We start from the raw sequence: 27,264 nt of genomic DNA, 5'->3' as shown, positions 1-27,264 counted from the left end.
CAGTTCTGTTTAATTTGTTGGGCTAAATCCATATATTTGTATAATCGAAAACTGGTTTCCAATTGGGTTACATTATGATTATCATATATGTAAATATTTGTAGCTTCACATTTCGCTTCAAAATGGCATGCGACCTCTGAATCAATAGCTTGACTCAGTTACTGCCCAACAAAAAATCATCGACCAATTCTTTAGTTCTATCTGACCCGGGCAATTTGTATAACTTGAGACAGACCAACCATTTATTGGGTCGGTCTGTGGGTTTCAGATTCAATCTCTCTGGGTTTCAGCAGGTTGATTGATTAACATGCTAGGAAGGCATAAAGACATGCCTAAACACATTTGATTGAGTTTGGTTGGTTTCAAATCCTTTGCTGGGGTGGTTGGTCTTTAATTACATTTGTATAGCATTTTCATTTTATATGTTATTATCATGCTGATAAGAGTTGCGGTTGAACGAGTTAACATAGTAAAAGACATCCTAATTGGCGTCTTTAATTTAGTTTCAAATGTGTATACTAGTAAAAAAATGCATGATTTAGAAGTTATGTTTGTGTGATTTTGAAAATATTTATAAAGATCAAAGAAATCATTGGTTTGATATGGTTCGCGGTCGTTGTCTTCTTCATGTTTTCTTATTCTTTTAATATTCATTTCAGTTTTTTTTGTTGGTTATTCGATTTGAAATATTTTTCAATCATAACCGAAACTAAACCAACCGAATTCAATAAGGTTCAAATCATTAACTGACGTTTGATTAAAAAAGATTACTTAAAATTAAATAACAAAACCTTTTTTTTTCTAACCAAACAAAATTTAGATAGACCTTGCTAAGTTGCAAACCAAATAGTGTCAATGAGCTTTGGCTCAACTCGGACCGAATGAGAAGTGAAAATTTGAGATGGAGACCGCAAATATGATCCCTATTGGGTTCTACCCTATATAGCCTTCGAACAACGGGTTTTTTCCAGAACAAAATATAGTGGGCTTAAGCAATCCAACACTGTCTATATTATTGGGTTACCTCGAGTAGCTGTCTTTACGTATTGGGGCGACTTCATAGAATATTAACCAACTTTAAAAAATGTTTTAATTAGTCACTCAACTTTAAAAAGTGTTTGAATTAAGTCACTTAACTTTAATGTTTGATTAAATTAAAGATTTTAACATGTTCTTTTAGCTTTTTTCTTTTTTCTTTCACTTAACTTTAATCTTTTTATTATGGTGAAGCTGACTAGTGGCGATATGAATTTTATTTTTTATTTTTAAATTTTAATATAACTAACATTTTTTTTATTTTTTTTAAATTTAACTACATATATTGCAAATTCCGACCCCTACATCTTATCCTCCATTTCGGTCTTGACGCGAAAAAAATTGGTGAGACTTGATTTGAAGATTTAGTGACTTGATTTGGAGAAAATATGCATCAGGAACCAAATTAGAACACTTTTCAAAGTTGGTTACTATTCTACAATGTTGTAAAAGTAGGTTTCCAAGGTCGAGTACTATCCGAGTACTCGCCACAAGGTATGGCGCCGAGGAGAGTTTTTCCAACTCTGCCTAGTTACTAAGAATTGATCAAATGTGGTAAACCTCAGGCAGAATCACATCTAGTCGATCAACTGGGCCAATTTTGACTTTAAGAATAAAATATAATTCATATTTCTATAATATTAAAAAAATATATCACTTTTCTTAGTTAATGATTTATAAATTTTAGAATAATTTAGTATTTAAAAATGTATTTCTCTTATTTATATTAATATTCACTTATTTTATTATAAATATTAATATATTTATGATATATGACATATATATAATATTCAAAAATTAATTTTGTTTATATTTACCAATTCCGAGTACGCGGATCCAAGTACTCGCCGAAGTACACCTATTCTGTTGTTAATTTTCTTTATATTTACCAATTCTGAGTACTCTCGTATAGGGTCCGTCTAGCGACTTTTACAACCATGCTATTCTATAAGATTTTCCGGTATTATTGAATTGTTTTGTTTTGTTTGTTTTTTTTATTGTTAAAAACCAAAATGAATTGTGAAGGCCCAATTGGTTCGACCCGGTTCATCCCGCAATTTCTTCTTCTCAGTTCTCCATAGCAAAAGCACGCACAGTATCAGATCATCAGGCGAACGATTACCTGTAGAATTATTATTCCAAAACCCTAACAATTCCTATACATTTGTTGTGCTATCAAAGCTTGCTGTTCGGGTACCAATCGAACCATTCTCTGATTAAATTTTCTTTGTATTTGTACACACAACTATTCACAGTTTTCATAGGCTAAGAAACAAGCACCAGCTATAAATAATAAATGCTCAAGTTTCAAAGTTTTAAACTTTATTATGTATGAAATTGAGCCAACTATTATTATGTATCCATCAATATTCCTGCAATTTAATTGAATTGTTATTTCAAAGTTGAAATTTTAGTTGGGTTTCGTATCGAAAGTACAAAGGGCTGTGACTGTTAGGGGTGTGTTATTACTTATTAGCTTAAACTGAAAGCGTAACCGAAGTCATCAGCTAACCTATTTTATTAACCAATCGATTTTTGGTTCATCGGTTAGGTTTATTCGCTTAGTTTGTCGGTTTTCGGTTAATTTCGGTTAACCGAGGGTACAAAAAATAACAATTAACCATTTTTTGGTTAATTCAATTTTCTGTTAAGTTCTGTTAAATTCTTTCCCGGCAAAAGAATTTGCCCGATTAATGTTCATTTTATGTAAATGTGTTATAGTTGTTTTGGAATTAATAATATTGGGCTAAAACTGTAATTTGAATGAAGCAAATGACAAAACCTAAATAACCATTATTTGTCATTCGGATTTATTTGGTTGATTTTTAATTTAAACCGTATATGGAGTTTGTAAAACTGAAAACCGGAATGAAATGTGAATTTGTAATTCTGTTCATTTTAATAGGTTTCTGTTCGGCTGGTTCAACTGGCTGACTGCTAAGGTTTTGTTGAATTCTCTTCATATGCATTTCATGGTTGTATAAAACTCGGCTTCTTAGACCAGACATCCAAAATGGCGAATTCAACTTCAGGTCTTCATAAAACACTCATTCTGTAAGCCCTCTCTTCTCTCACGACCCGATTTTGTATCCATCTATCTATATATCTATCAACTCTTATGCTGTGTCGCAATGCAGATTAGCAGAACCAATCCAGCAATCGCTATCACGAGCCTCCACTGAACCATTGAACGAGTCAATCAAAACCTACCTTCAATCTCTTCTACCCCCAACCAATGAAACCGACTTTCAACTCGCATTAACAAACTTCATCTTACTATGCGCCGCTTTGACCGCCTCACAAACTTCAACATCTGATCAACTCTTATGGATTCCAGTCTCTCTTTCGACATTAGCAGATTCTGCTTTCCGAGACTTACAAAAAGCTTATTATGATTACTACAATAAGGATTTGGTGGTGGACTTGATGCCCCGTGTTTTGCCTTTGCTAAAATTGAGTATTAAGGAGAGTTCGATTGATAAAGAGGATGCTGATGGTGATGAGGTTTCTGCTGCCTCGGCTCGGGTTCCGGTTGCGTATGCTATTGTTGCTGCTTATCAGTTTAGATGGTTTGTTACGCAGGTTTTGTTTCTTGCCTTAATTTGTAAAATTGGGATAAAAGGCTAGGGTTTGGGATTTATGTTTGCTGTAATAAAATCTTTATCTATGTATATGACAGATCGATGTTCAACTGGTGGGAAATATGTGCTCGTTGATTATTCCTTGTGCACTTACAGCCCTTGATCATTGGTCTCCTGAAGTCAAAGTATGTACCCAAATTTTGGTTCTTCGATTTCATTGACACTATGTTGTAATCACGATTTCACAACTAAATAAGCCTTATTTACGACAATAAGTTGTGTCTGTCTAATCTGTTTATTAGTCTGCTACAAGCCTAATTTTGACCAACTTTGACTTATGCGTACACAAGGTTCACGCCTTTTTCAACCAAGGTTGTAATTGATGGGTGAGTCTGTTTATTATGTCAGGGGCAGGGAATGATTGTGTTTATACATCTTGCAAAACATGTGAGTTGTAGTGAGTTTAGCGTGTATGAAGATGTGATCTTGGATGCTTGCTGTCAAAATATTGCTTTAAGTGATGAAATATGGGAGCATGTGGTCGAGATGTCGGTGCTCCTTGTGAGTCGTACACAAAAGAACAATCCACGTAGTGTGTGGTATGCCTTCTTCATCTACAACTTAAATAATTTTATTGAGTTTTGAATTGAACACAAAGAGGAAAACAATGTGTATTTGGATGGCGTTTGTGTAGGTTTGAGAAGGTCCTAAACGAGATGTTAAGCCACTTATGGCGACAACCGAGATCTAAGGAGCGGCGCATTGCTTGGCTTAAACATATTGAACCACTTTTCAGTGGCATGGGTATTGTGTTGTTAGGTCATTTCAGGCGGCTTTTACCCCTGTTTTTCAAGTGGATTCATGCGGATGATGATGCAACTGTTCTACTGGTAAGAGTTAATTTCAGAATTATCTCCAAGAGAACATTAATCACCTCATGTGTTTTTTCTTGTCTGTTTTAATGATCTTTTCTTTTATCTTTTTTTTTACTGCTAAGATGAAGTGTGTTAAAATGTTAAATTGTGAATGTTATGTGCCAGATATAAGGGTGTCAATTCCTAACACAACCTGAAAATAATCAGGTTTTGAGTTGTCATTTCTAACATGTGTTAACCCGTCTAATTAAACTTTAAAAGCCACCAACTCGTTTACAATCCATTAAGCTGTATGTTACAAGTTACAAGCTCCAACTGTTTATGACCCGTTTACAAAGCATTTAACACATGTAGGATGACACCAAATTTTTATAAAAACTCTCTAATTTCAGATTTGCTTTGAAACTGAGTAGTGTTTAGGAGTGATCTAAAGATTACAGATTAGAAAGGAAGATATATTTAAATTTACAGGCATTTAATATCTTTGACGATTTCAGTTTATGTTGTTAAATTTGTTAAACCTTCATTGCTATGTTCTGATTTAAGTTTATTGATCTCAAGTTAAAATGTCTGATTTGCAGGTCCTCGACAGTATCAAAACAGTTATAAAGTTCACGTGGATAAGATATTCACCGTATTACGACAAGTAATGTTTTGTTTCTCTGCTTAACCTTATTTAAATTACAAGAAAAAACAGACTAAATTTATCCCTTGAATAACGCGTTTTAATATCCTCTCAGATTGGTAGATGAGTTGGTGATTCTATACAAGGAAGCATCACTCAAAGTTGAAAGAGAAAATATCCGAGCACGCATACTTCAAATACTCATCTTGCTTCAACAGTAACATTCAAACTCTAATTGTGTTTTCTCAATACTGTAACTAACACTCCTTACATTACCTAACTTGCATGTTGTCAATCAATTTTCAGATGCAAAGGTCAACAATTTGAAGCAGTCTGGTTAAAGCACAAACATGATCCAAATTTATCAAGACTCACTCCCTCATTGACCAACTTAGCGGCAGCTGATTCTTGCTCGATTTCAACTCAAATCACAGCTGGAAACTCACAAATACCTAATTGAGAATTTTGAGATCATTCTTATTATTGAATGTTCAATTATGATGAAATGGATTCATGTTGGCCCTAGTTGTTTGCAGTCTTTAATCTATGTAAGTGGTAGTCAATGATAATGAAAACTTTATATAATTGCTCTATGATCAGTGTTATAGAACTCGCTAGTTGCTAGTCACCGACTAGCGACTAATTGGAATTAAACTGATTGGAGTTTTATATATAAAATTTTGAAGTTGAATCTCCAGAATTAGGGATAAGGGCCGATTAGCGATTATTGTCGCCAATTAACCAAAATTTGATCGGCATGGTAGCGATTAGTTGGCGACTAATTGCAGGTTTTATCCCAATTACAACCTTGTCATCAAGTAGAGATCAAAAACTTAATTGTTAATAGTAATTGAACTTGATTATCATTTTGCTGCACCTAATTACCCAAACACATCACTAATTATCACTCTCATTTACCAGCTGAGATTCTTAACTGTGTAACCCTAACCATGTCTACACTCTTCTAATAGTAATATTATGAAATTAAATCATATCAGCATACCAATCACCAGTAACAGAACCACCAGAGCCACCTTCACCGCTAAGCCGGTGACAACACACAACCCGCCCGAGAAGTCAATTTTGAATTTCATCGACATGTTCGCGTTTAAAAACCCCCAACGCTGCCTTGCCCCCAACCTCGCCACCGCCTGGTTCATAACCGACGTCGCATTCGTATCAAACACCTCGTAAATAAACGCCTCGGCCACACCTTCCTTCCTCAAAGGCGTACCAACACCAGACTGAAGATGCGAAACCAAACCATTTAAGTACATTTCCGCATAAACCGGATGCGCCTCAACCTCATTCGACAATCCACCACCGCTCGGCCACCCCGTCTCAGTCACCACCACTGGAATATTTCCATGTCCGGATATCGTCAATGCCGCGATCACCGCGTCCACCATTAAATCGAAGAGGTTACGATACCGAAGGCCGGTGATCACGTCGTCTCGGAAATTGTACGAATGCTGCTGAAACAGCGCGAATCCGATCGGAATCTCTGGGCGTAATTTGTACACAAAGTAAGGATACAAATTAACGAAAAACGAAGAGTTAATCTCCGTTAAGTACTGAAGCAACGGTTTAAGTATCATACTATTAACCGGTTCTTCAAATTCAGCTGAAGAAGGCGGGAATGACGTCATCATGACGTTAACAAACGAGAAAGTAGTTGAGACGGTTATTTTACGTATACCTAAATCTACAAGCGATAGATGCACGTTACGTACCGCGTTAAGGATGACGTCATGGTCGCCGGATGAAGTGTTATTGCCTCCGGTGAATCCGGCAAGGGCGTTGTTTCCGACGGAGATGGCGGTGATTAAGGCGCGTGGATAGTACGGGACGACGTAGGTGTAGAGCCATGACGTGGCGGCGGAGCGGTTGGTGGAGATGGCGAGAAGGAGGTGGTTAGGGATGGTGAGGTGGAGTGAGATGTTGGTGTAGAAGAAGGCGCGGAGGACGGTTGGTGAGGGTGATGGGAGGCGGACGGCGGTGATTTTTAGGGAGGTGAGGGTGGTGACGACTTGTTCGGGTGGTGGTTGGGTTGGGGACGGGATGTAGGTGACGCCGAGTGTGGTGGCGGTGGTGACGACGGATATTATTACGAGCAGAGTTAGAGAGCGTGTGAGTGACATGGTGTTTTGGTGAATGGGGGTGTGTGGGTTTAATGGTATAACTTATAAGAGGGGTTTGCAAAAGTATTGTGGTGCATTTTAGCAAGTGGTAGTGAGTTACTTTGTTAGTTAGTTGTGAATTGTAATGATATGCATGGGCATCTATTATAAGTAGAATTTATAAGCAACTGGCGATTCACATAACCTTGTTGTTTAGCAGAGCATTAACAGCCTAACGGGTCTAATGAGTTTTTCAACAACAATTTCTCTTAATTAAAAGGAAAAAAAAAAAAAACTACTAATGTCATGTTAAATTCCTTGTGGTTTTAAGCATTCAAGCCTTATTACCTTCAATTACATGGTTTTAATTCATCAACTTTTATAGTTTATGAAAATTATAAACCTATTTCTTTGATTAATATTTTTTGCAACATAATAAGCTAAACGTTTCTAGTTGATTTTCACATAAAGATTAGAGATGCCCAAAAACCCCGTTCCGGGCCAACTTAATGTACCAAACCCGGAACCATACCTGGTCCTATCCAACCCGCAGGTACCAACCAGGTATAGGTTCATAACCGGACCCGCTGAAACCGGTTCCACCTCTACCCAGTCAAAACACGTACCCAACCCGACCAGAACTCGATAAAAACCCGAAAAACCCTGTCAAATACTCAATCAAACCCAGAACCAATTTCTACCCACCCCAGTTTTTGACTTTTGTTGACGAAACCTCAAATCAGTTTCTACCCTGTTCCGGAACCCAACACGCCATACGTACCCACCACGCAACAAATCAAACAGCCCAAGCCCACCACCAATTAGCCTCTTAGGGTTCCACTCATATTAATACAACCTACACCAACCCCCAATCTCTTCACGCACTCTCATCCGTAGCTAGGGTTTCACACCTCCAACCGCCTCCCAATCGAACAGAAGAGGTTAAAGCGACGGCCGCCGCTGTCCGCCTTGTATAAGCACGCTTATCTTGGTCCTCGGTTTTGCAAACCACCACCATCTCTTCCGTTCATACTTAGGGTTTTTATTAATTCTTTTCAAACAGTTAGTAATGGGCAAGGTATCCAAAGCCGATAAGAAGATCGCCTACGACTCCAAGCTCTGTCAGCTTCTTGACGACTACACTCAGGTGCTGGTTGCCGCTGCTGATAATGTCGGATCGAACCAGCTGCAGAATATTCGGCAGGGGCTTAGGGGTGATTCGGTAATTTTGATGGGGAAGAATACGATGATGAAGAGATCCATTAGGATGCATTCGGAGAAGACTGGGAATAAGGCTTATCTGAACTTGATTCCACTCCTTGTTGTAAGTTTTAAGCTGTTTATTGTTATTATTATTATTATTGTTACTGTGTTAAATGAGATCTGATTTCTAATATATGCAATTCATTTATTTAATTGACATAATTAAGTCTGTTTTTGTGCATTTGTCATTTGATTTAAGTTGATATTGAGTTGTTTTTGTTACTAATAGATTTGTTGGTTATGATGAATAAAATTGTTAGCATATACAATTATTTTATTTATTTTATGTGTGCAGGCAAACTTTAACTTAAGTATAAGTTTAATATGTGGTTTGTTACTGTTGAGTACTATGAAATTGATAGATTTGATGGTTTTATGGTTTGTTATTAGTTACACGCATTTTGTAGAATTGAAATAATTAAATTTGTTTTTGTGTGTATGTTAAGTTTAAGTTGTTTTTGGTTTTTTATTGTTTTGATGTTTTAGCCTGATGAAATTGATATATATGATGTTTATGATAGTTAATATTGTTATTAGGTTCACTTTTATTGAGTATTTGAAAGCTTATTGTTTTTTGTTATTGTTTTTATGTTATGTACACAATGCTAGTAATGATGAAGTTGATGACAGTTTTTAATTTGTTATGGTAGTTTTTTATGTTGATTTGTATAATAGATATAATTAACTCTGTTTGTGTGTTATTGTTTGATACTTAAGTTTTTGTTTTGTTATTTTCTAATGTATGAACATGATAAATCCTTTTTTTTGTGATTGATAAAACCTTTTATTTGTTATTTAGGTCTTTTTAAGTATTGTTAAAGTTGTCTGTGTTTGAGTTATTAACTCTTTTATGGTTTATTGAATTGATGTATTGAGCTTTTATAATGCAGGGAAATGTTGGTCTGATCTTCACTAAGGGTGACTTGAAGGAGGTTCGTGAGGAAGTTGCTAAGTACAAGGTTGGAGCACCGGCTCGTGTCGGTCTGGTGGCTCCAGTTGATGTGGTTGTGCCACCTGGCAACACTGGTCTCGACCCATCTCAGACCTCTTTCTTCCAGGTCCATATTAACTCCAATTTCACATCATTTCAATAACGATTCACATGATCTGTTTTTAACTTATGTTTTTTTTATTGTTTAGGTTCTCAACATTCCAACCAAGATTAATAAGGGTACTGTTGAAATCATCACCCCAGTTGAGCTCATCAAGAAGGGTGACAAGGTTGGATCCTCTGAAGCTGCTCTCTTGGCCAAGCTTGGCATTAGGCCATTTTCATACGGTTTGGTTGTTCAAACCGTTTATGATAACGGTTCTGTGTTTAGCCCTGAGGTGCTCGACTTGACTGAAGATGACCTTGTTGAGAAGTTTGCCCTTGGTGTGTCCATGGTCACATCTTTGGCTCTGGCCATCCACTACCCAACTGTTGCAGCTGCACCACATATGTTGATCAACGGGTACAAGAATCTGTTGGCTGTTGCTGTTGAGATCGAGTACTCTTTCCCATTGGCCGACAAAGTGAAGGAGTACCTTGCTGTAAGTTTAATTACCGTTACTTTATCTTGATGTTGATATATTATTTTGTAGAAATAGAAAATAATGTATTAATAAATGCATTATTGCAGGATCCGAGCAAGTTTGCTGTGGCTGCACCGGTTGCTGCTGCTGCTGGTTCTGCTCCAGCTGCTGCTGCTGCCGCACCGGCTGAGGCGAAGAAGGAAGAGCCGGAAGAGGAGGAAGATGATGACTTGGGCTTCAGCTTGTTTGATGATTAGATCATCAGTGAGATCTTTACCTATCAGACAATTTAGTTTTCTGTTAAGCTTTGGTTGCTTATGAACTTTATTTGCTTGCTTGGATTGGATGTTTTTTTTGCTTTTGAGACCATGCATCTTTTAAGAATACAATTTATTTTGGTTATATGGATCTTTTACTATTAGGAACTTTTGTTGTTTGCATCTTTTACTAGTAGAAAGTAGAACTGTTTTGGTTTAATGTATTACTAAACCTAGGATCCTGATGTTCCTTTGGATCTTCCTTCAGAGATTTCCCAAGTCTCATCACGGGCAATCCTTTTGTCCCTTTCTGCCTATGCTGGGAGCAATTCGAATTTCGGGGTATAGGTTTAATTATCTCTCCCTGTTTCTGGCATCCTATAGTTTTCTAAATCTCTGGACAGCGAATATTTGAACGGCAAGAGTGAAAGATTACCGTTAGCTACCTTGTGGCATGATTTCAATCTACGTGTGCTTTAGCGTTTCTGCCATTGGCCGCTAGATGTAGAGGTTCACAAACCGGGTATTCTTAAGAACAGGAATCGGGTATAGTCAATAAAAGTCAAAACCGGGTCCAGGTAGGAGCCGGTTCCGGATTTACTCAGGTATTTGATCGGGTATTGACTGTTTCCATTGGGTTTTTTTTGGGTTTTGGGTAGGGCAGGGTCGGGTTTTGACAGGGTATTGGCGGAACCGGTTCCACCGGGTCGGTTCCGGTTCCGGGTACAATTTCAGGGGGGAACCCAAAGCCCGGTCCATAACCGCGGGTAGGGTAGGATCTGGTCTGGTTCCGGGTAGGAACCCCTGGTCGGGTTCGGAACCGGTTTTTTTTGCATCTCTAGTTAGATGGTTGTGTGTTCATTTATTCGATTCGATTATGTTATGTTAAAGTATTGGTAATAGTCTCATTTTAGACCCAAGTTTCTAGCTCCATCTCTCATGCTCAACCTTATAGTTTAACAAAAAATATTTAAAAAGAGTTGTGTAAGAATAGAAGCAAATTTGAGGGCTCAAATTTGAATGGTTATCCATAAAAATGTGGGGGATGAGGAGGAGGATGGGAGATCGAATGTTGATATGTATTTTATGTTTTAATCATTATTCTAAAGTTTAAAAATGAGGTTAGAGCATTCTATCCAACCTTTTAAATTATGTGAGGGGTGTTTTTATAATTTAGAGAGTGATTCAGGGTGTTGTGAGTGAAGAGTTTTTATATTTTAGAAAAAGTAGTGATTTTTCTGTATATTTGAAAAGTTAATGTTCATCCCCTATAATTTTTTAATATATTTTGAAAGTGGTTGTGAATGAAAGAAAGAAAAAAGGTAATGATAAAAGGTATAAAAAGTATTATTTAATTGAAATGGAGAGATAACTTAAGTGAGTTTTAGTGTAATTTTTTGTTTGAAAATAAAGGGTGGGATAAGAATGCTCTTATATTTTCAAACTCCATCGTATTTATTTACAAACTCTCCTCACATAATTTTAGGGGATAGATTAAGAAAATTGGTTTGTGCAAGTACAACTTGTGATCGCTTAGCTAATCAGTGTGACATTTGTCATTTTCGGCTCGCTTTGTATTTCTTTTGTATTGTAAACCCGATCCGTTTTGATTTTCGGTTCTTTTGATATCAATAAAATAATGGATTTTATGTTATGATCTTGCTTCACACGGTCCTTAACTCGCTAATTTTCGCTAAAAATCAGTTTTAAACAAATCCAGAGGCCAAAAACGTAAAAATAAACTTTCGGGAAAATACCTCGCGTCGCGTCACACCATCAGGTGCCCTTTTATTGGCCGAGTGACACCACCAGGTAGCTGCAACAGCATATTTGTTTTCCGTGATCGTTTAAGCTTGTTTAAGGTCTTAACTCGTGTTTTAATCATCCAAACCGACCAAGACTCAAGTCACATTTATTCTAAAACCCTCCAAAAATGTTTTTATCTATGGTTGTAATTTGTTTAATTCAAAAATCATTTAAACAAAAGAATCAAGGTGCATCGGTTTATCTACGGGACAAGTTCATGCATCCTTGCCTCAAACCCTAATCCTCCCCCATAAATACCTCCTCAATTAAAGCCATTTCTACTGCTCATTTTTCTCTTATTCTCCCAAATTGTTTGAACTTGCAAGTAGTTCTAGCTAGTTTTGCTTAAGTTTGACTTTAAAATTCAACGGAACCGAATCTTGCATTTCAATCCATTTCGGGTATATGTTTTTGATATTTTTAGTTGTTCCAAGTTCTTTTATCTTAAGAAAACAACTTTCATCTTTATTTAAGGGTTTTGGATATTCAAACACATATTTACATATTTTAGGCCCATTTGGTTGTTTCGGGAAGTTTACTCGTTTAATCTTTTTATTTGAGTTTGGATCTAAAAAATTTTCTTTATTTTAGTTATATGGTTTTGGACATGTGGCAACCGTCCTTGGTCATATATTGAGTCCAGGACCGAATCAAAACCAAACACTCGTTTAAGCACTTTATTTTACTTTTGAACAAACATGTGTATATAACACTTAAATATGATATTTTTCTTTATCTTTTAGTTCTTATATGGTTGTGATAGAAGTGTTAGAGCAAATCTTACCTTGAACCCTAGTTTGGGGTAAAAATCGAGTAGACCCAAACTCTTGTCTTAACGAGTTAATAACCACCAAAAGTTCAACAAGTCTTTTTAGTTGTGTTTTAATTTTTATTACCCATATTAATTAGGATTTTGAAAGTGTTGGAACAAATCTTGGCTTAAACCAAGTTTCGGGTAAAAACCAAGTAAAGTCGAACTCCCCGTCTTAACGAGCTAGTCGTCGTTCAAACCACCAAAAATCTTTCCTAAGCTTTTTAACTTATGTTTCATTTTATATTATTATTCATACTTCTAAGTTTATGGTTTGTTGGAAACAGGCTTGGTTTTATACCAAGATCGGGTCGATGTACACTCGCTTAAACCCGAGCTTACGACTTTAATTAATAAAATTTTCAAGCTTGTTTAAGCCACTGATTTTATTAAAATAATTCATATATTTAAATGTTACGGTAAGTTGGATTTGGATTTGGTACCTTGTCAATTCTCGAACCGACTAAACCGAACAAACCTTGAAAAGTCGGATCTTGATGCTTACATTAGCGGGATCGTGCACACTTATACTAAACCAATTCCACTATGTAAAACTTAACAAAGGTTGAGTAAAACTGAACATCAAAGACCCTGTTTCATGTAAATCTCATTTCTTTTGTAAAATATAACTTAAAATTCCGAAACATAAGCCTTGTTTTTATGGACTATTTTACCATTTATATTCCATCTTTAAGACTCAATATTAACTTAAGGTCTTTCAATCTAGAACGCACACGTTAAACCGTTGGGCTTGCTTCCTTGGGGATTTATTCTAAGTTTTTCTTCATCAAAGTCACTTATTCCATTTGAGTAATTTCATCCCCGCCTTCTCTTTTATATTTTGGGGGTAGTTTGCATACTTACTCAAACCATAAACTTTAGGTTATGTGTCACTTAGAACAATTGTCCGATTGTGTGTTATATACCTCATATGATTAACTGTTAAATGTTAATTGCTTTTATTGGTTGGTCTCATCCTCATCCTCATTTATTTATGATTTATATCTCTCAATTGTCGCTATTATTTACGATTTCACATATGAGTTGTAGATTTTACCTCATATTATATATATAAAAATTATGAAATTGCTCACCAACATTCGTGTTAACAAAATATATTTTATGCAATGTTACAGGTTTGATAATTGGTTGATTGAAGCATTAATGTGACATTCGTCAATTTCGGGTCTTGTTTGTATTCGTTTTTGTATTTATTTATTATGTAAACCGACCCGATTTGTAAACCGAAGCTTATGTTATAATCAAAATGATGGATTTATGTTACAATATTGTTTCACACTTGTTGGGTATTGAAAACATCCTACCTTTATTTTTATTTTTATTTATTTATTATTTATTTATTATTATTTTTTTTTTGTTTTGTGTTTTTGTCTTGATCCATTTTGCATGAAAACTCTTGTGTCTCACACCCATATTTGACCACCAACATTACCCTATATATACACCACCTTTCCTCTTCATTTCCCTTGCTACAACTCAAAAAAAAAAAACTCTCTCAAACATCAAAGGTTCAAGGTTATCTTCTTAAGTGTTCTTGAAGGTTTTTAGTCTTTCATCTTAATTAGTTTATGTAGCCTTATTAATACTTGTTTATGGTTGTGCAACATATATATAATATACACCCCTTGTTTACCTTTGGTAGTTACTTCTCCGATTCCGATCGGTGAGGTTTCGGACCTCATAAGACAAGGCTTCATGGAGGACTTCGTGTCCTTGATATATATACATCTATATAACTTGCTCATACATATTAATCTTGCTTATTTTAGTTTGTTGGTCATGTTTACAAGTTCCATGGTTATGGGTTTTTAAGAGTCTATGCTTCGGTTTAACCGTAAATAGCCCTAAACCGTAAATCGAACTTTGTTACTAGTTTTGTTAAATAATTGTTTAAACATACTTATTGTTAGATCTAAGTTTCTAAAATCATTTTTACAAATTCTATGGTTATGGGTCTGTAGAATCTTACCTCGGTCTTAACCCGAAACACGATCTGAACCGAAAACCGAACTTTTGTTTAAAGACTTTATTGTTAACTTTATTTTTTTTATTTGTACATTATTATACAAGTTCTTTAGTGTTTGGACATGCGGAAACCAAATCGATTCTTACTCATTTAAGACACACAAGTGTGTTTTTTTATTTTAGCCATCAAGACTTGTATATTTCTTTAAAAATAGTTACAAATTGATTTTTAAATATTTTCTTATGTACTTGGAAATGTTGGATCCAACTTGATCTCATAACAAAGTTTGGACCGACAAAACCGAACACTCGCTTAACGTGCGTTATTAGTTCTAAAACAATGGAACTACATACTTGGTTAAGTCTTATTAAATTTTATTGAGTTATCTCATAACATTCAATATTTTGGAAAGTTGACTTTGGGTTTGACCAATTATCAAGCCTGAACCGACAACCCGAACACTCGATAAAAAAACCGTTTTAGTATCTTTATTCCAAAGGGATTTGCATTCTTGCATTTTACCCACCTTATTACTTAACATAGGTTGAGTAAATATTAATGTTAGATACTTTAACCCGGTTTCGAGCAAACTAACATTTTTAAAGGGTTATTATTATAAATTCTTAAATAGTTACATTTTAAACCTTGAACTTTAATTGTTTACATTTCTTAACATTTATTTTGTTTAAAGACCTTCAAGACAACCTTTCTAAATTCAAGACTTCTTTTCTTTTTAGGCATTGTGCGTTAAACTCGTCGTTCCGACAAATCTCCAAATTATCATCTTTCAAGTTTACCACTTGAAGGTGAGTACTTCATACCCCATTTTCCATCTTTTATTTTGGGGGTGACATTTCATACTTATTCAACAAAATGCTTTATATTTGAATCTTAAACCACAAACGTAGTTGTATACTTTACCTAAATAATTGCTCGATTTGGTGTTCTATGCTTATATATGCCTATGTGTTTATCGCTTTTGGTTGGTAGAACTATAAAATCCTAGACTATTTGGCATCCCCTTATAGCAAGGTGTCGTTAACGTAATGCAATTAACGATAACTATAAAATCCTAGACTATTTGGCATCCCCTTATAGCTAGGTGTCGCTAATGTGTTTAGCGATATCTATTTATCCAAATTACCACTTTTATTTATCGTTTCGTATGCAAGTTTTGTGGCTATCTTTATAATATACTAATATGATTAAACTTATGAATTGCTCACCAACTTTTGTGTTGACAAACTTTATTTTATGAAATGTTGCAGGTTTGCATCTTGGTTGATTTATGATTATGAAGAAAACGACATCAAAGACCTTAGGATATTAGTAAAAATGAACAATATCAAATTTGCCATATTTTGTGATATCTTGTTTCTGGTTATTTTATGGATAATTGTTATGTGACATTTTCAATGTTGTGAAATGAAATGAGTTTATTAAATACTGTCACTTTAATTAGTGTCATGTGCTTATGGACAATCGTTACACCTCGGCATGTTCCGCCTTTGGTCGGGGTGTGACAATTAAATGTGTCATGCTATTTTAGACAGTTTAGGTTATTAATTAGTTAAATGAACTATTTATTTCCTTGTAATTTGTTTTATTAGTATGAACAAGATGCGTTGTATTTAATGCTGAATGAAATGAACTATATGTTTAAATATTTTCACTTTAATAGCGTCATTGTGTTCATAAGCAACCCGTCGCGCGCCGGCGTGTTCCGCCACTTTTAGTCGGGATGTGATAATCAGCATTGAGTTTACAAAGCCCTTTTAAACATGTTACACATATACACATTACACATTTTACATTATGCAATTCAACTATATGCTAATGTGTAGTCTTTATTTTATGCTTTGTCTTAAAATTGCTTGGTGCAATACATACGTTAGCACAATTATTAACTCACTACAAGCCGATGGTAAAAATGATAACACTATTGGTCTGACAAACCCACCTAGATTCGTCGACCTTCTTTTCAGGGAGCGCGGGTGATTGGACCCGCAAACACGAATACACATTGATATACAAAAGAATAACCCGTGTGATCCGGCCTTATACAGTCACATAGGCTTGGTTTTCACATATTTGCTCTAGATATACATTAACATATGAATTGCATCACACATTATGAGTCACGTTAATTATTTAAACCTATGTATGCTCACATACTATTTTTAGTTAACACTTATTTTTTGTTGTTTTGCTATTTGGAACTATGATTTGAACCACGTAATCATTAAATATATATTGAAACTTTAATAGTAATCGAGAGCCTTTGAACAACCTCGTCCAGCCCGACGTTTCAGCCGTCAGCTGGGATGTTTGCATATATTATGGGTGTTCAAGGTCGGTTTTTGGCGGTTTTTATATCAAACCGTGAACCTAACCATTAGTAACGGTTTTTGGTTTTTGGGTCACTTTTAAATTGATGTGGACTTTTGGTGATTTACTCTAACACATGGTTTGTATCAAAATCTGCCTGAAGTTAGAGGTGGGCAAAAAACCCGTTTCCGGACTCGACTCAAACCGACCCAGTGTACCCGGCCAAGAACCTGATCCCGTTGTACCCAATCTGCGAGTACGAACCAGGTTTCGATTCCTTTGAAAAATTGTATCCGAGAACCTGGACCCAACCCGACCAAAACCTGATAAAAACCCGGTACAATCGGTAAAATACCGAGCATACCCGAAAACCGTTCTTACCCGATTTCAATTTCTCAAAATACCCGATTTTCGGCTTTACCCGAAATAAAGAAGGGTAAATGTTTTATTGGGCCTGATTTGGCGGTTAAAGGCTTACTCGAGGTTGACCCCCTTCTAAGCGGTTTGTATGGGCTTACAGTTGATCAATTAGGGTTTGCATAATATTATTTATTATATATTTCACACTTTCTTTGCCTTAAGGTTTCGCAAACAACCATCGTCTCTCCTGTTAGGGTTTCAAACACACACGCAGCAATGGGCAAAGTGTCGAAAGCCGATAAGAAGATCGCCTACGACTCCAAGCTTTGTCAGCTTCTCGACGACTACACTCAGGTGCTGGTTGCTGCTGCTGATAATGTCGGCTCGAACCAGCTCCAGAACATTCGCCAGGGGCGATTCGGTCATTCTGATGGGGAAGAATACTATGATGAAGAGGTCTATTAGGATGCACTCTGAGAAGACTGGCAACAAGGCTTACTTGAATCTGATTCCTCTACTTGTTGTAAGTTTTAAGTTATTATAATTAATTAATTAATTAATTAATTATTGTTGTTGTTGTTTTTATTTATTTGAGATGAATAAGCATGAGTTTGTGATTTGATTTAAGTTTAATTTTATTTGTTGTTGTTATTATTATTGTTGTTGTTTTGAATTTAATTTATTTTTTATTTTGCTTTGTTCTTACTGTTCTTGTGTATGGAAATAATGATTCTGTTAGTTTTCTGTGATTTTAATTTGTTATTGTTTTGATATATGAACATGAATTTGATATATTTGTTGATTATTGATGAATAGTTCACTGCAAAAGCTAAGTATGTTATTTTGCAACTTATTCGTTTCTAAGTTAAATATGTTGTTTTGCAACTTATTTGTTTCTAAGTTTATTGTTGTTTTTTTATTGAATTTATTACCAACATATTGCTAATAATGTTGAACTTGATAAATTTGATGATTATGCCATTTAGAATTGTTGGTTAATGAAATTCTGTTCCAAGTTTTGTGTTACTAGGTGATACTTAAGATGTTTTTGTTTTGTTATTTTCTGATGTATAAACATGATGAAACTGTTATATTTGTGATGATTTAAATTTTTACATTTGGAAATAGAGGTAATCTAGTTGTATACTTGACATTGTTAAATGTGTTTCTGTGCCAATATGTTTTTTTAAGTCGTCTGCGTTTGCGTAATGAAATAATTTAATTAACACTTCTTTTAATTGTTTATGGATTTATGTGTTGAACTTTTAAAATGCAGGGAAATGTTGGTTTGATCTTCACCAAGGGTGACTTGAAGGAGGTCCGTGAAGAAGTTGCGAAGTACAAGGTTGGAGCCCCGGCTCGTGTCGGTCTTGTGGCTCCTGTTGATGTGGTTGTGCCTCCTGGCAACACTGGTCTTGACCCATCTCAGACCTCTTTCTTCCAGGTCCATACATTCTACAATCACATTCCACATATTTTCTATAAGTTTTAAACTTGAAATTTATTATTAATTCTTTTTATTATTATTATATAGGTTCTTAACATCCCCACCAAGATTAACAAGGGTACCGTTGAAATCATCACCCCTGTTGAGCTCATCAAGAAGGGTGACAAAGTGGGTTCATCTGAGGCTGCACTGCTTGCCAAGCTTGGCATCAGGCCGTTTTCGTACGGTTTAGTGGTTCAAACCGTGTATGATAATGGTTCTGTCTTCAGCCCTGAGGTGCTAGACTTGACCGAAGATGACCTCGTTGAGAAGTTTGCTTTTGGGTGTGTCCATGGTTACATCTTTGGCCTTGGCCATCCACTACCCGACTGTTGCAGCCGCACCCCACATGTTGATCAATGGTTACAAGAATCTTTTGGCCGTTGCTGTTGAGACCGAGTACTCTTTCCCATTGGCTGATAAAGTGAAGGAGTACCTCGCTGTAAGTTTAATGATGGTTACTTTATTTTCATTTTCTATTTTGTATAAATAATTAAATATATATTAACAAATAAATGGTTGCAGGATCCAAGTAAGTTTGCTGTGGCTGCACCGGTTGCTGCTGAAGCTGGTTCTGCTCCAGCTGCTGCTGCACCGGCTGAGGCGAAAAAGGAAGAGCCAGAAGAGGAGGAAGACGATGACTTGGGTTTCAGTTTGTTTGATGATTAGATCATCGTTAAGATCTTTCTTAATTACCTGTCAGACAATGTGTTTAGTTTTCTGTTTAGGAGTTTTGGTGGTTTTGGAACGTTATTTACTTGTTTGGATTCGGATGTTTCTATGTTTTGATTATATGAATCTTTTAAGACTAGAATCTGATTTGATTATATGCACTTTTATCACTTACAAGCCTGAATATTTTGTACTTTAAATCTAAATTTTCCAAATTTTAAAAATTTTAAATTTTTTTAGTAACCCTAAATGGGTAGGGAATTCGTGCAAGTTTTGGCATATAAAGTAAAAAATTGGGTAGAGATGGAAGTGATTCCGTGTTAAGTTTGAGCATTTGTTTCGTTTGTTTTTTATTGGTTTTTGGCTAGGTTTGGACAGGTAGAGATGGAACCCGGGTCTGTGTTGTTAGGGTAGGGTTGGTTCTGGTTAGAAATAGAAATGTAATCAGTTTCTATTTAGTCTATCCTTGTGGGATTCCTGTTGAAGCATATACTTGAGAGTTGAGGGGTAGGTGCAGGGCAAACAATTTGAAATTTTAAAGCAGACTCCCTATTTACTAGATAGTGAAGATGACCAAGATTTGGTGATCCGCTGTCAAACTTATTCCAAGAGAGCCCAGATTGAATTGGTATTGCTATCCGAGCTCTCTTATTGAATTGCTCATTGAACAAGCATTCTCAATATTATGCCTTGAAATGGACTCAAACATCCTCGCCCTTTAGCACGAGATTTTGAAAGCATGTTGGTAAATAAGGTTTCAAAATATAACTTATGTGATGTATAGGAGTGTTGGCTTGCCATTATAATTAGGGGTGAGCAAGAAATCAAAAAAACCGAACCGAAACCGAAAAAATCAAAAAAGCCAAACCGAAAAAAATGAACCGAAGCATTAACCGACGGTTTATTTTTTGTTTTTTTGAAAACCCGAATTTTCGGTTTCGGTTCAGTTTTCCATTTTTAAAAAACCGAACTGAACCAATATGTGTTTTTACTTAAATATTAATACAATTATATGTGTTTTTTTAGATGTTATGACCGGAAACAAAACACCAAAAGGATCTATCGTTGATGGTGATGAGGATTATGAAGATGGTGAAGATTGGGAGTAAACTTTGAAGATGAAGAATGAATATTGGAATTAAACTTTTAGTGTTTTTTGATTATGCATTTTATTGAATTTTAAACTCTAGTACTCTTGTAAGTTTGTATTTGGAACTTTTTTGCAATGTCTACACACACAAAAAAAAACCGATTATAACCGAACCGAAATAAAAAAAAACCGAAAACCGAACAGTTTGTGTATTTGAAAAACCGAATTTTCGGTTTCGGTTTCGGTTTCATCTAAAAACCGAACCGAACCGTGCACAACCCTAATTATAATAATAATTTTGAAGCTAAAAAAACGTTTATATCCACAAAACATTGGTGAAGTCAAAACCATTCTTATTCATCCCGAAATAAACGACCCACAAATTCTCCATAATCTTCACCACCACCCACTTTCATTACAAATACCAAAACTTTTTAGAGAGAAACAAAAATGGACCGAAGAGAGGACGGTGTTCATATAGGAACTCACCGGTTCAGGGACAGACTCTCACTCGGCACCGCGGCTCAAATCCACGACAAAGATTACAAGGAACCTCCGCCAGCACCGTTGTTTGAGGCGAAAGAGCTCAAATGCTGGTCCTTTTATCGAGCTTGTATAGCCGAATTTACCGCCACTTTTTTGTTTGAATATATCTCCTTGTTGACCGTTACCGAAGTAAAAAAGTCTCCGACCAAATGCTCATCGGTTGGTGTCCTAGGAATCGCGTGGGCCTTTGGTGGCATGATTTTTACCCTTGTCTATTGCACCGCGGGGATTTCAGGTCTCGTACTTATTTAGTGAATTGTTTGTGAACCGTTCAATAAGAAGTTCGCTTATTTAATAAACAAATGACAGCAACAAAAAAAAATGGTTATTTAACTAAATGAACGAACATGAATACATATTTCATTTGTTTAATTATTTGCGTGCATTCATAGGCTTTAGTTGGATTTTAGGGGCTATTCGTTAAAAAGAAAATCTACCATATTTATTAGACTATTCAGAAATAAATAATCTCAATTTTAAAAATCACTACCAGCAGTCTCACCTTTCAAATATTTTTGTCTCGATGGACCTCAGTTAAAAAACACTTAACGTCGTTAAGTTTTTTCCCGAGTTTCAAACCGATGTTTTAGGGCTTTTGATCGGAAGAACGTACGGTTCGACCGATGTAAAACTTATCTCAAAACATTGAGTCAAATGACTTGATTTTTTGTTAATTGGAAATTCAAACACCCGAATTAAACATTTTGTTGTCGCTTGGATCACCGTTTCGAGATAAGTTTTACATGGGTTGACTCGTATCGTTCTTTCGATCAAAAGTCTTAAAACGTCGATTTGAAACTCAGGAAAAACGTAACGACGTTAAGTGTTTTTTAACAGATGTGCATTGAGACAAAAATAGTTAAAAGTTGGGACCGTTGATAGTGATTTTTAAAGTTGAGATTATTATTGGTCAATACACAAAAGTTTAGATTATTTATTTACAATTTGTCTATTTATTATTTAATGTTTTATCAATATTATCTTCATTGTTACCTCTATTGATTAACTAACGAAACTGTGGCAGGTGGTCATATTAATCCTGCGGTGACTTTCGGGTTATCTTTGGGTCGAAAATTATCATGTACCAGGTTGTTGTTCTACATGGTGATGCAATGCGGTGGTGCCATTTGTGGTGCTGGTGTGGTTAAGGGTTTCCAAGGAAACACTGACTTTAATGTACACGGAGGTGCTGCCAATGTGGTTTCCGATGGCTACATCAAGCTCGACGGACTGTGGGCGGAAATCATCGGCACATTCGTCCTTGTTTACACCGTCTTCTCCGCCACCGACGCCAAGTTCAGCGCCCGCAATTCCCATGTTCCCGTACGTATAACATTAAAAGGAAACATGTAAAGTTATAATATTTTGATTTTGGCTACCAAAGTTTTATAGTTTTGATAAACAAACTTTTGCCTTGTTTGAAATTTTGTCGTTTACGTGTTGGCTCCTCAATTTTGGTCTTCTTTAAAGTTTAAGTATTTTACAACAAAGTTTCACACCTACTAGATTTATGTTTTTAATTTTCTAGCATGAGTGAAACATTAGTTGCCTCAAGTTTGCTAAAGGAAACTTTTATCACAAAACAATTAACCTTTTCTACTTTGAATACAAAATTTTTAGATTTTTATAATAAAAAAACTTTCAAATTTAGCCGCAAAACGGGCTACAACATGGATTATGATCGACCCATTTGACCCGAAACGAAATAACATTTTCTTACGCTGGCCAGTGCTGACCCACACCCGTTCTGACCTGCATGCCGCCCGTCCCGACCCACCCACGTCATAATAATATGTTTTATGCTATTAACTAGCTTTTTACCTAGCGCGTTGCGGCGGACATGTCGGTAAAACTCAGACGGTGGTAAAACCCATGCGTTGAGCAGGTAAACGGACGCGAATTCGGTGGCGTGCGTAGCAGAATTAAAACAAAAAAAAATTATAAAAATTGAGGTGGACCAATGTGGTGGCGTTGGTCGGTAAAACTTGAGCGCTGGTAAAACCCGACCGTTGCCGATTCCGAGCGTCGAGGCCGTGAGCCTACTGGAATTCGGTCGGTTTCCGCTATGTTTGTTATGATACCGGAACTAAAAAAAATTAGCGTTCGGTCAGTTTTCGTTACATTCGTTACGATAACTGAACTAAAAAACAAAAACAAAATTTACGGATCAGTTTGATGCCGCCAAGGGGTCCAACAGGGCACTTGCTTCACCAAACTTCTTATTTGTTATACAGTAATAATAATAATTTGGTTTGGCAGATATTGGCGCCGTTGCCGATTGGATTTGCAGTGTTTCTGGTGCATTTAGCAACTATTCCGATAACCGGAACCGGGATTAATCCGGCAAGGAGTCTAGGAGCCGCCGTCATCTACAACAAGGACCAACCATGGAATGAACATGTAAGTCAGCTGATTGAATAAAATGCTTATGTTCGAATTCACTTCGATTTTAACATGAATATTTGTGTTTAAGCAGTGGATATTTTGGGCCGGACCACTCGCCGGAGCAGCATTAGCGGCTGTGTACCACCAAATAATAATCAGAGCAATGCCGTTCAAAGAAAGTTGACCCCTAAACTTTCAGTTTTGTCAATAATGCCCCTTGTAACTTTATTAATAAAATTTAGGAGTCTATTTAGAGAAAGTGAGTTATGAGTATGTTACCTTAATAAAAGTGTTTGCCATTTTGCTGTAATGCTTTTTTTATGCTTAAAATCTACATATTTTATAGAAAAAAAAATAGATTAATGCTTAATGATGTAATTTTAGTTCTTGATATAATATGCTTATTTGTTTATAAATTTCAAGGAAAAAGACCTGAACATAAACAGATTACCTGACTCGTTTTAGAAACTAAACGTTAAATGCTTGATATGCTTTAATTGATACTCAAAACGTCAAAGGTAGTTGTTTTGTCTAGGGTGACGGTTCCTGATACAACATGAACCTCGTATGTAAATAAAATTGTTAGGATTAGGTCTAAACAGGTTTAGGTTGTAAACGGGATCAAGCCATATCAAACAAGTTGTGTTTGGATTTCTTTTTATTGTTTGAAGATGTAAGTTGCCCAAATTGCTCATTTATTGTGTTAGAATAAAAGCATAAAGTGGTAATTATGAGATTATATGTTTTAGTGAAAATGTTAGAGAGTTATTTTCTATTATAAAAGTAAGTCAGACACCTATGTGTTACATAAGTTGAATATAGGAAACACTAAATAAAGAAATGTTCTTTTAATTTTGTAACTTGTAAGTTTACGTATTAGGAATGAGTGAAATGTAAAATAAACGAAGCGGAAAGAAGTAGGTTAAGTTTACAGAATTGTGACACATGACAGTAGATTAATTACTTATATACCATGTATAGATGAAAAATAAAAAGTTACAAGAATTTGGAGGTAAACATTGTTTGAAATGTTAACTAGTTGTTTGGCCCATTTTTTTTGGGACATCAAAATAATAGGTTTTTGGTCTTTGACTCTTAGTAACTGTACTGATGCTTTGACTCTTAGTAACTGTACTGATGGTTTTTGGTCTTTGACTCCAGTATTGATGTGGAGTTTTGATGATTTACACAAACACAACAAATGATTGTATCAAAATGTGCCCAAAGTAAAGTAATGCAAATGCTTTAGTAGGATCATAGGATGTATAATACGGTAACTTATATTGGGCCTGATTTTGTGGTTAATGGTCTTACTCGTGCTTGACCCATTTGGGTCGGTAACTTAAACTTGCCACGGATCCCTTCTAAAGGTTTATGCGGGCTTATAGAAGGGTTTCTATTATATTCATAAAGTGGTATTAATTTTAATTTCTATTATACATATTTTTTTTTTATATTTTACACTTGCTTTGACTACTATGGTTAAAAATGAGAGTGTTAGATATATGCTTAAGCAAGATCAGTCTTTGGTGATAAATTTGAATTAAAAAAACGGTATTTGTTATTGATTTATGAAATATCAATCGTACATCATGCGCAGCCATCAAGACCTAAAGTAAATATAGAAGGAATGGAAGCTGCCACGGATCATTTTCTAGCACTTGATGTCTACAAATTTGTTGATGATGTTTGTGGTGAGATTATTATTACTCTAATTTGACGCGTCAAAAGAGCTGGGTTAGGCAAGTTGGGTAACGGTTCATACAGGTTTGCTCTTATAGGCTGGGCATGTAAATAAATTTATAAATAATCACTTTGACGCATTTCATATAACTTAATAATTAAACTTAATGATTTATTGACTATTAAAACTCTCAGGTTATTGTTTGGTAGGTGTCAGACACACAAGGTCAAACACTCAAAACATATCATTGAAATGATTGGCTAGGTAGACAACAACCCACAACATGAACGTAGACATAGAGTTATATAACATGAAACATTCATACGCTAGAAATATTAACAAAACATATTTGTTATTTTAAAGGCATTGTGTGGAATCTTAGGAAACAGTGTATGATTTACCATCACACTGACTCAAAAATACTTAAAAATAGGATCAAAATGGAATAATGGATCCTCCTAAACATATAAGAAATGAAAATAATATAACTTAATTTTCCAGAGATTTCGAACGAATGGTCTGCATTTTGAAATAATTTAGCACAAAACATGTTTTGAGTCCAGGGGTGGATTTAGAGTGCAAATAGGTGGTTCCCTGGAACCACCCAAGTTTCGAAATAATAATGTATGGATATATAAAAAGTATTAGAGGAACCACCTTATAAATTAGAAATGGACCACTCTATTTGTATTACGAGCACTGGACTAGCTGGTAAGTTGTTTGTTTTGTAAACGGAAGGTCACGGGTTCAATTCCACACAGCAATTTTTAAATTTTCTTTAAGTAAGCCTTATATCAATTGAGGGTTTTATAAAACACATACCTACATAGTGGCTGTCCCTCTCCCTTCCTCATACTCACCCTTGCTACTATTTCTAGAATCCTCCCACCGTAAAGATAAATTTAGATTCGCCACTGTTTGAGTCTATCTGTCTAGGAGTGCTAGCTACATACTAGTGCATACGGGTGACCTTTTAAGTATAAATAATAAAAGTTAAAAAAAGAGAAAAATGTGTTGTAAGTGGTAGTTATACATAAGGTATACGTTCTTGTTCCACTCAAATCAAATTTTAAGTATAAATCACATAGGCACACGCGACACACGATCAATGCTGTTATCCAACCATGAATAGACCATGAGAAGTCTAACAAAAGTCGTACGAGATGGATGCAGGGCCAAATCTAGAAAAATTTCTAAACATAAAAGTTTGTACTCCAAAAAAGTGAAAGAACATCGTGCTATACTTTCTAAAAATGGGTAGACTAAGAGAGAGCTTTGGTGTTCCATATGATCCAGATTCCAACCCTGTCTCCATCAACTAGTTTTGTCGACACCAGGTGATAATGGAAGACTAGAAGAGTAGATGACGTTCACTAGTTGGATCCTTGAACTGAGCGAGTTTTACCTCAGCGCACTATCTGATGGAATGTTAAATTTGATTCCCCCTTTCTCGTTAACCTCTTGACCCTTTAAATAGGAAATACAAACATAAGTATGATACAATATGATCTTGTGAATAAATCAACTTATATGCTATAATATGTGCCATATATATCTATCGACTAATACTATCATGCATTCGGACGAGTGTTCACAGGTTTAGACATTAGGTGAGGGTTTTCCCAGATCGAAAGACGAGCGTATTCCAATTTGATGAATTTAGTCATTAGAGGATTCGTTGGCCGTTTAAAAAAAATTATATATGCATAAAACATTAAAACACATATAAGGTAGTACATTAGTATCCGGGTGCTTGACTTAAAGTTAGCTTCCGCATTTACACAGAGTCCGGGAAAAGGGCGGATCGCTCCGCGATCTGATGACCCTTTAAACATGG

General features: G+C 35.6%; 4 protein-coding genes and 1 pseudogene across 5 annotated transcripts; 4 read left to right on the top strand and 1 right to left on the bottom strand.

Moving 5' to 3' along the window:
* The first annotated feature begins 3,049 nt into the window (after nt 1-3,049).
* Nucleotides 3,050-5,672, top strand: LOC143588297 (uncharacterized protein At2g39910-like). The gene is made up of 8 exons (XM_077069342.1): nt 3,050-3,090; nt 3,174-3,618; nt 3,716-3,802; nt 4,026-4,216; nt 4,312-4,507; nt 5,074-5,138; nt 5,233-5,334; nt 5,424-5,672. Exons 1-8 carry the CDS (start codon nt 3,050-3,052, stop codon nt 5,575-5,577), a joined length of 1,281 nt encoding a protein of 426 aa, XP_076925457.1. The 3' UTR covers nt 5,578-5,672.
* A 434-nt stretch (nt 5,673-6,106) lies between these two features.
* Nucleotides 6,107-7,258, bottom strand: LOC143588305 (glucan endo-1,3-beta-glucosidase-like). Its single transcript, XM_077069350.1, has one exon. It carries the CDS (start codon nt 7,256-7,258, stop codon nt 6,107-6,109), a length of 1,152 nt encoding a protein of 383 aa, XP_076925465.1.
* An 854-nt stretch (nt 7,259-8,112) lies between these two features.
* Nucleotides 8,113-10,417, top strand: LOC143588301 (large ribosomal subunit protein uL10-like). The gene is made up of 4 exons (XM_077069346.1): nt 8,113-8,561; nt 9,391-9,558; nt 9,641-10,033; nt 10,123-10,417. Exons 1-4 carry the CDS (start codon nt 8,307-8,309, stop codon nt 10,270-10,272), a joined length of 966 nt encoding a protein of 321 aa, XP_076925461.1. The 5' UTR covers nt 8,113-8,306; the 3' UTR covers nt 10,273-10,417.
* A 7,397-nt stretch (nt 10,418-17,814) lies between these two features.
* LOC143588302 (large ribosomal subunit protein uL10-like) lies at nt 17,815-19,817 on the top strand (annotated as a pseudogene). The gene is made up of 4 exons (XR_013145083.1): nt 17,815-18,087; nt 18,841-19,008; nt 19,099-19,492; nt 19,576-19,817. The product of XR_013145083.1 is annotated as a large ribosomal subunit protein uL10-like (transcript).
* A 1,440-nt stretch (nt 19,818-21,257) lies between these two features.
* On the top strand, nt 21,258-23,927 carry LOC143588304 (aquaporin PIP1-2-like). Its single transcript, XM_077069348.1, has 4 exons — nt 21,258-21,593; nt 22,383-22,681; nt 23,618-23,758; nt 23,835-23,927. Exons 1-4 carry the CDS (start codon nt 21,263-21,265, stop codon nt 23,925-23,927), a joined length of 864 nt encoding a protein of 287 aa, XP_076925463.1. The 5' UTR covers nt 21,258-21,262.
* The last annotated feature ends 3,337 nt before the right edge of the window (nt 23,928-27,264 follow it).

This window comes from Bidens hawaiensis, unplaced genomic scaffold (assembly GCF_021521415.1).
Source record: "Bidens hawaiensis isolate Kalapana, Puna unplaced genomic scaffold, B.hawaiensis_p1.1 tig00036306_1, whole genome shotgun sequence".
In the NCBI taxonomy this organism is placed as follows: Eukaryota; Viridiplantae; Streptophyta; class Magnoliopsida; order Asterales; family Asteraceae; genus Bidens; species Bidens hawaiensis.
The sequence above is the reverse complement of the archived record's forward strand: the minus strand, read 5'-3'. Positions and strand labels throughout refer to the sequence as shown.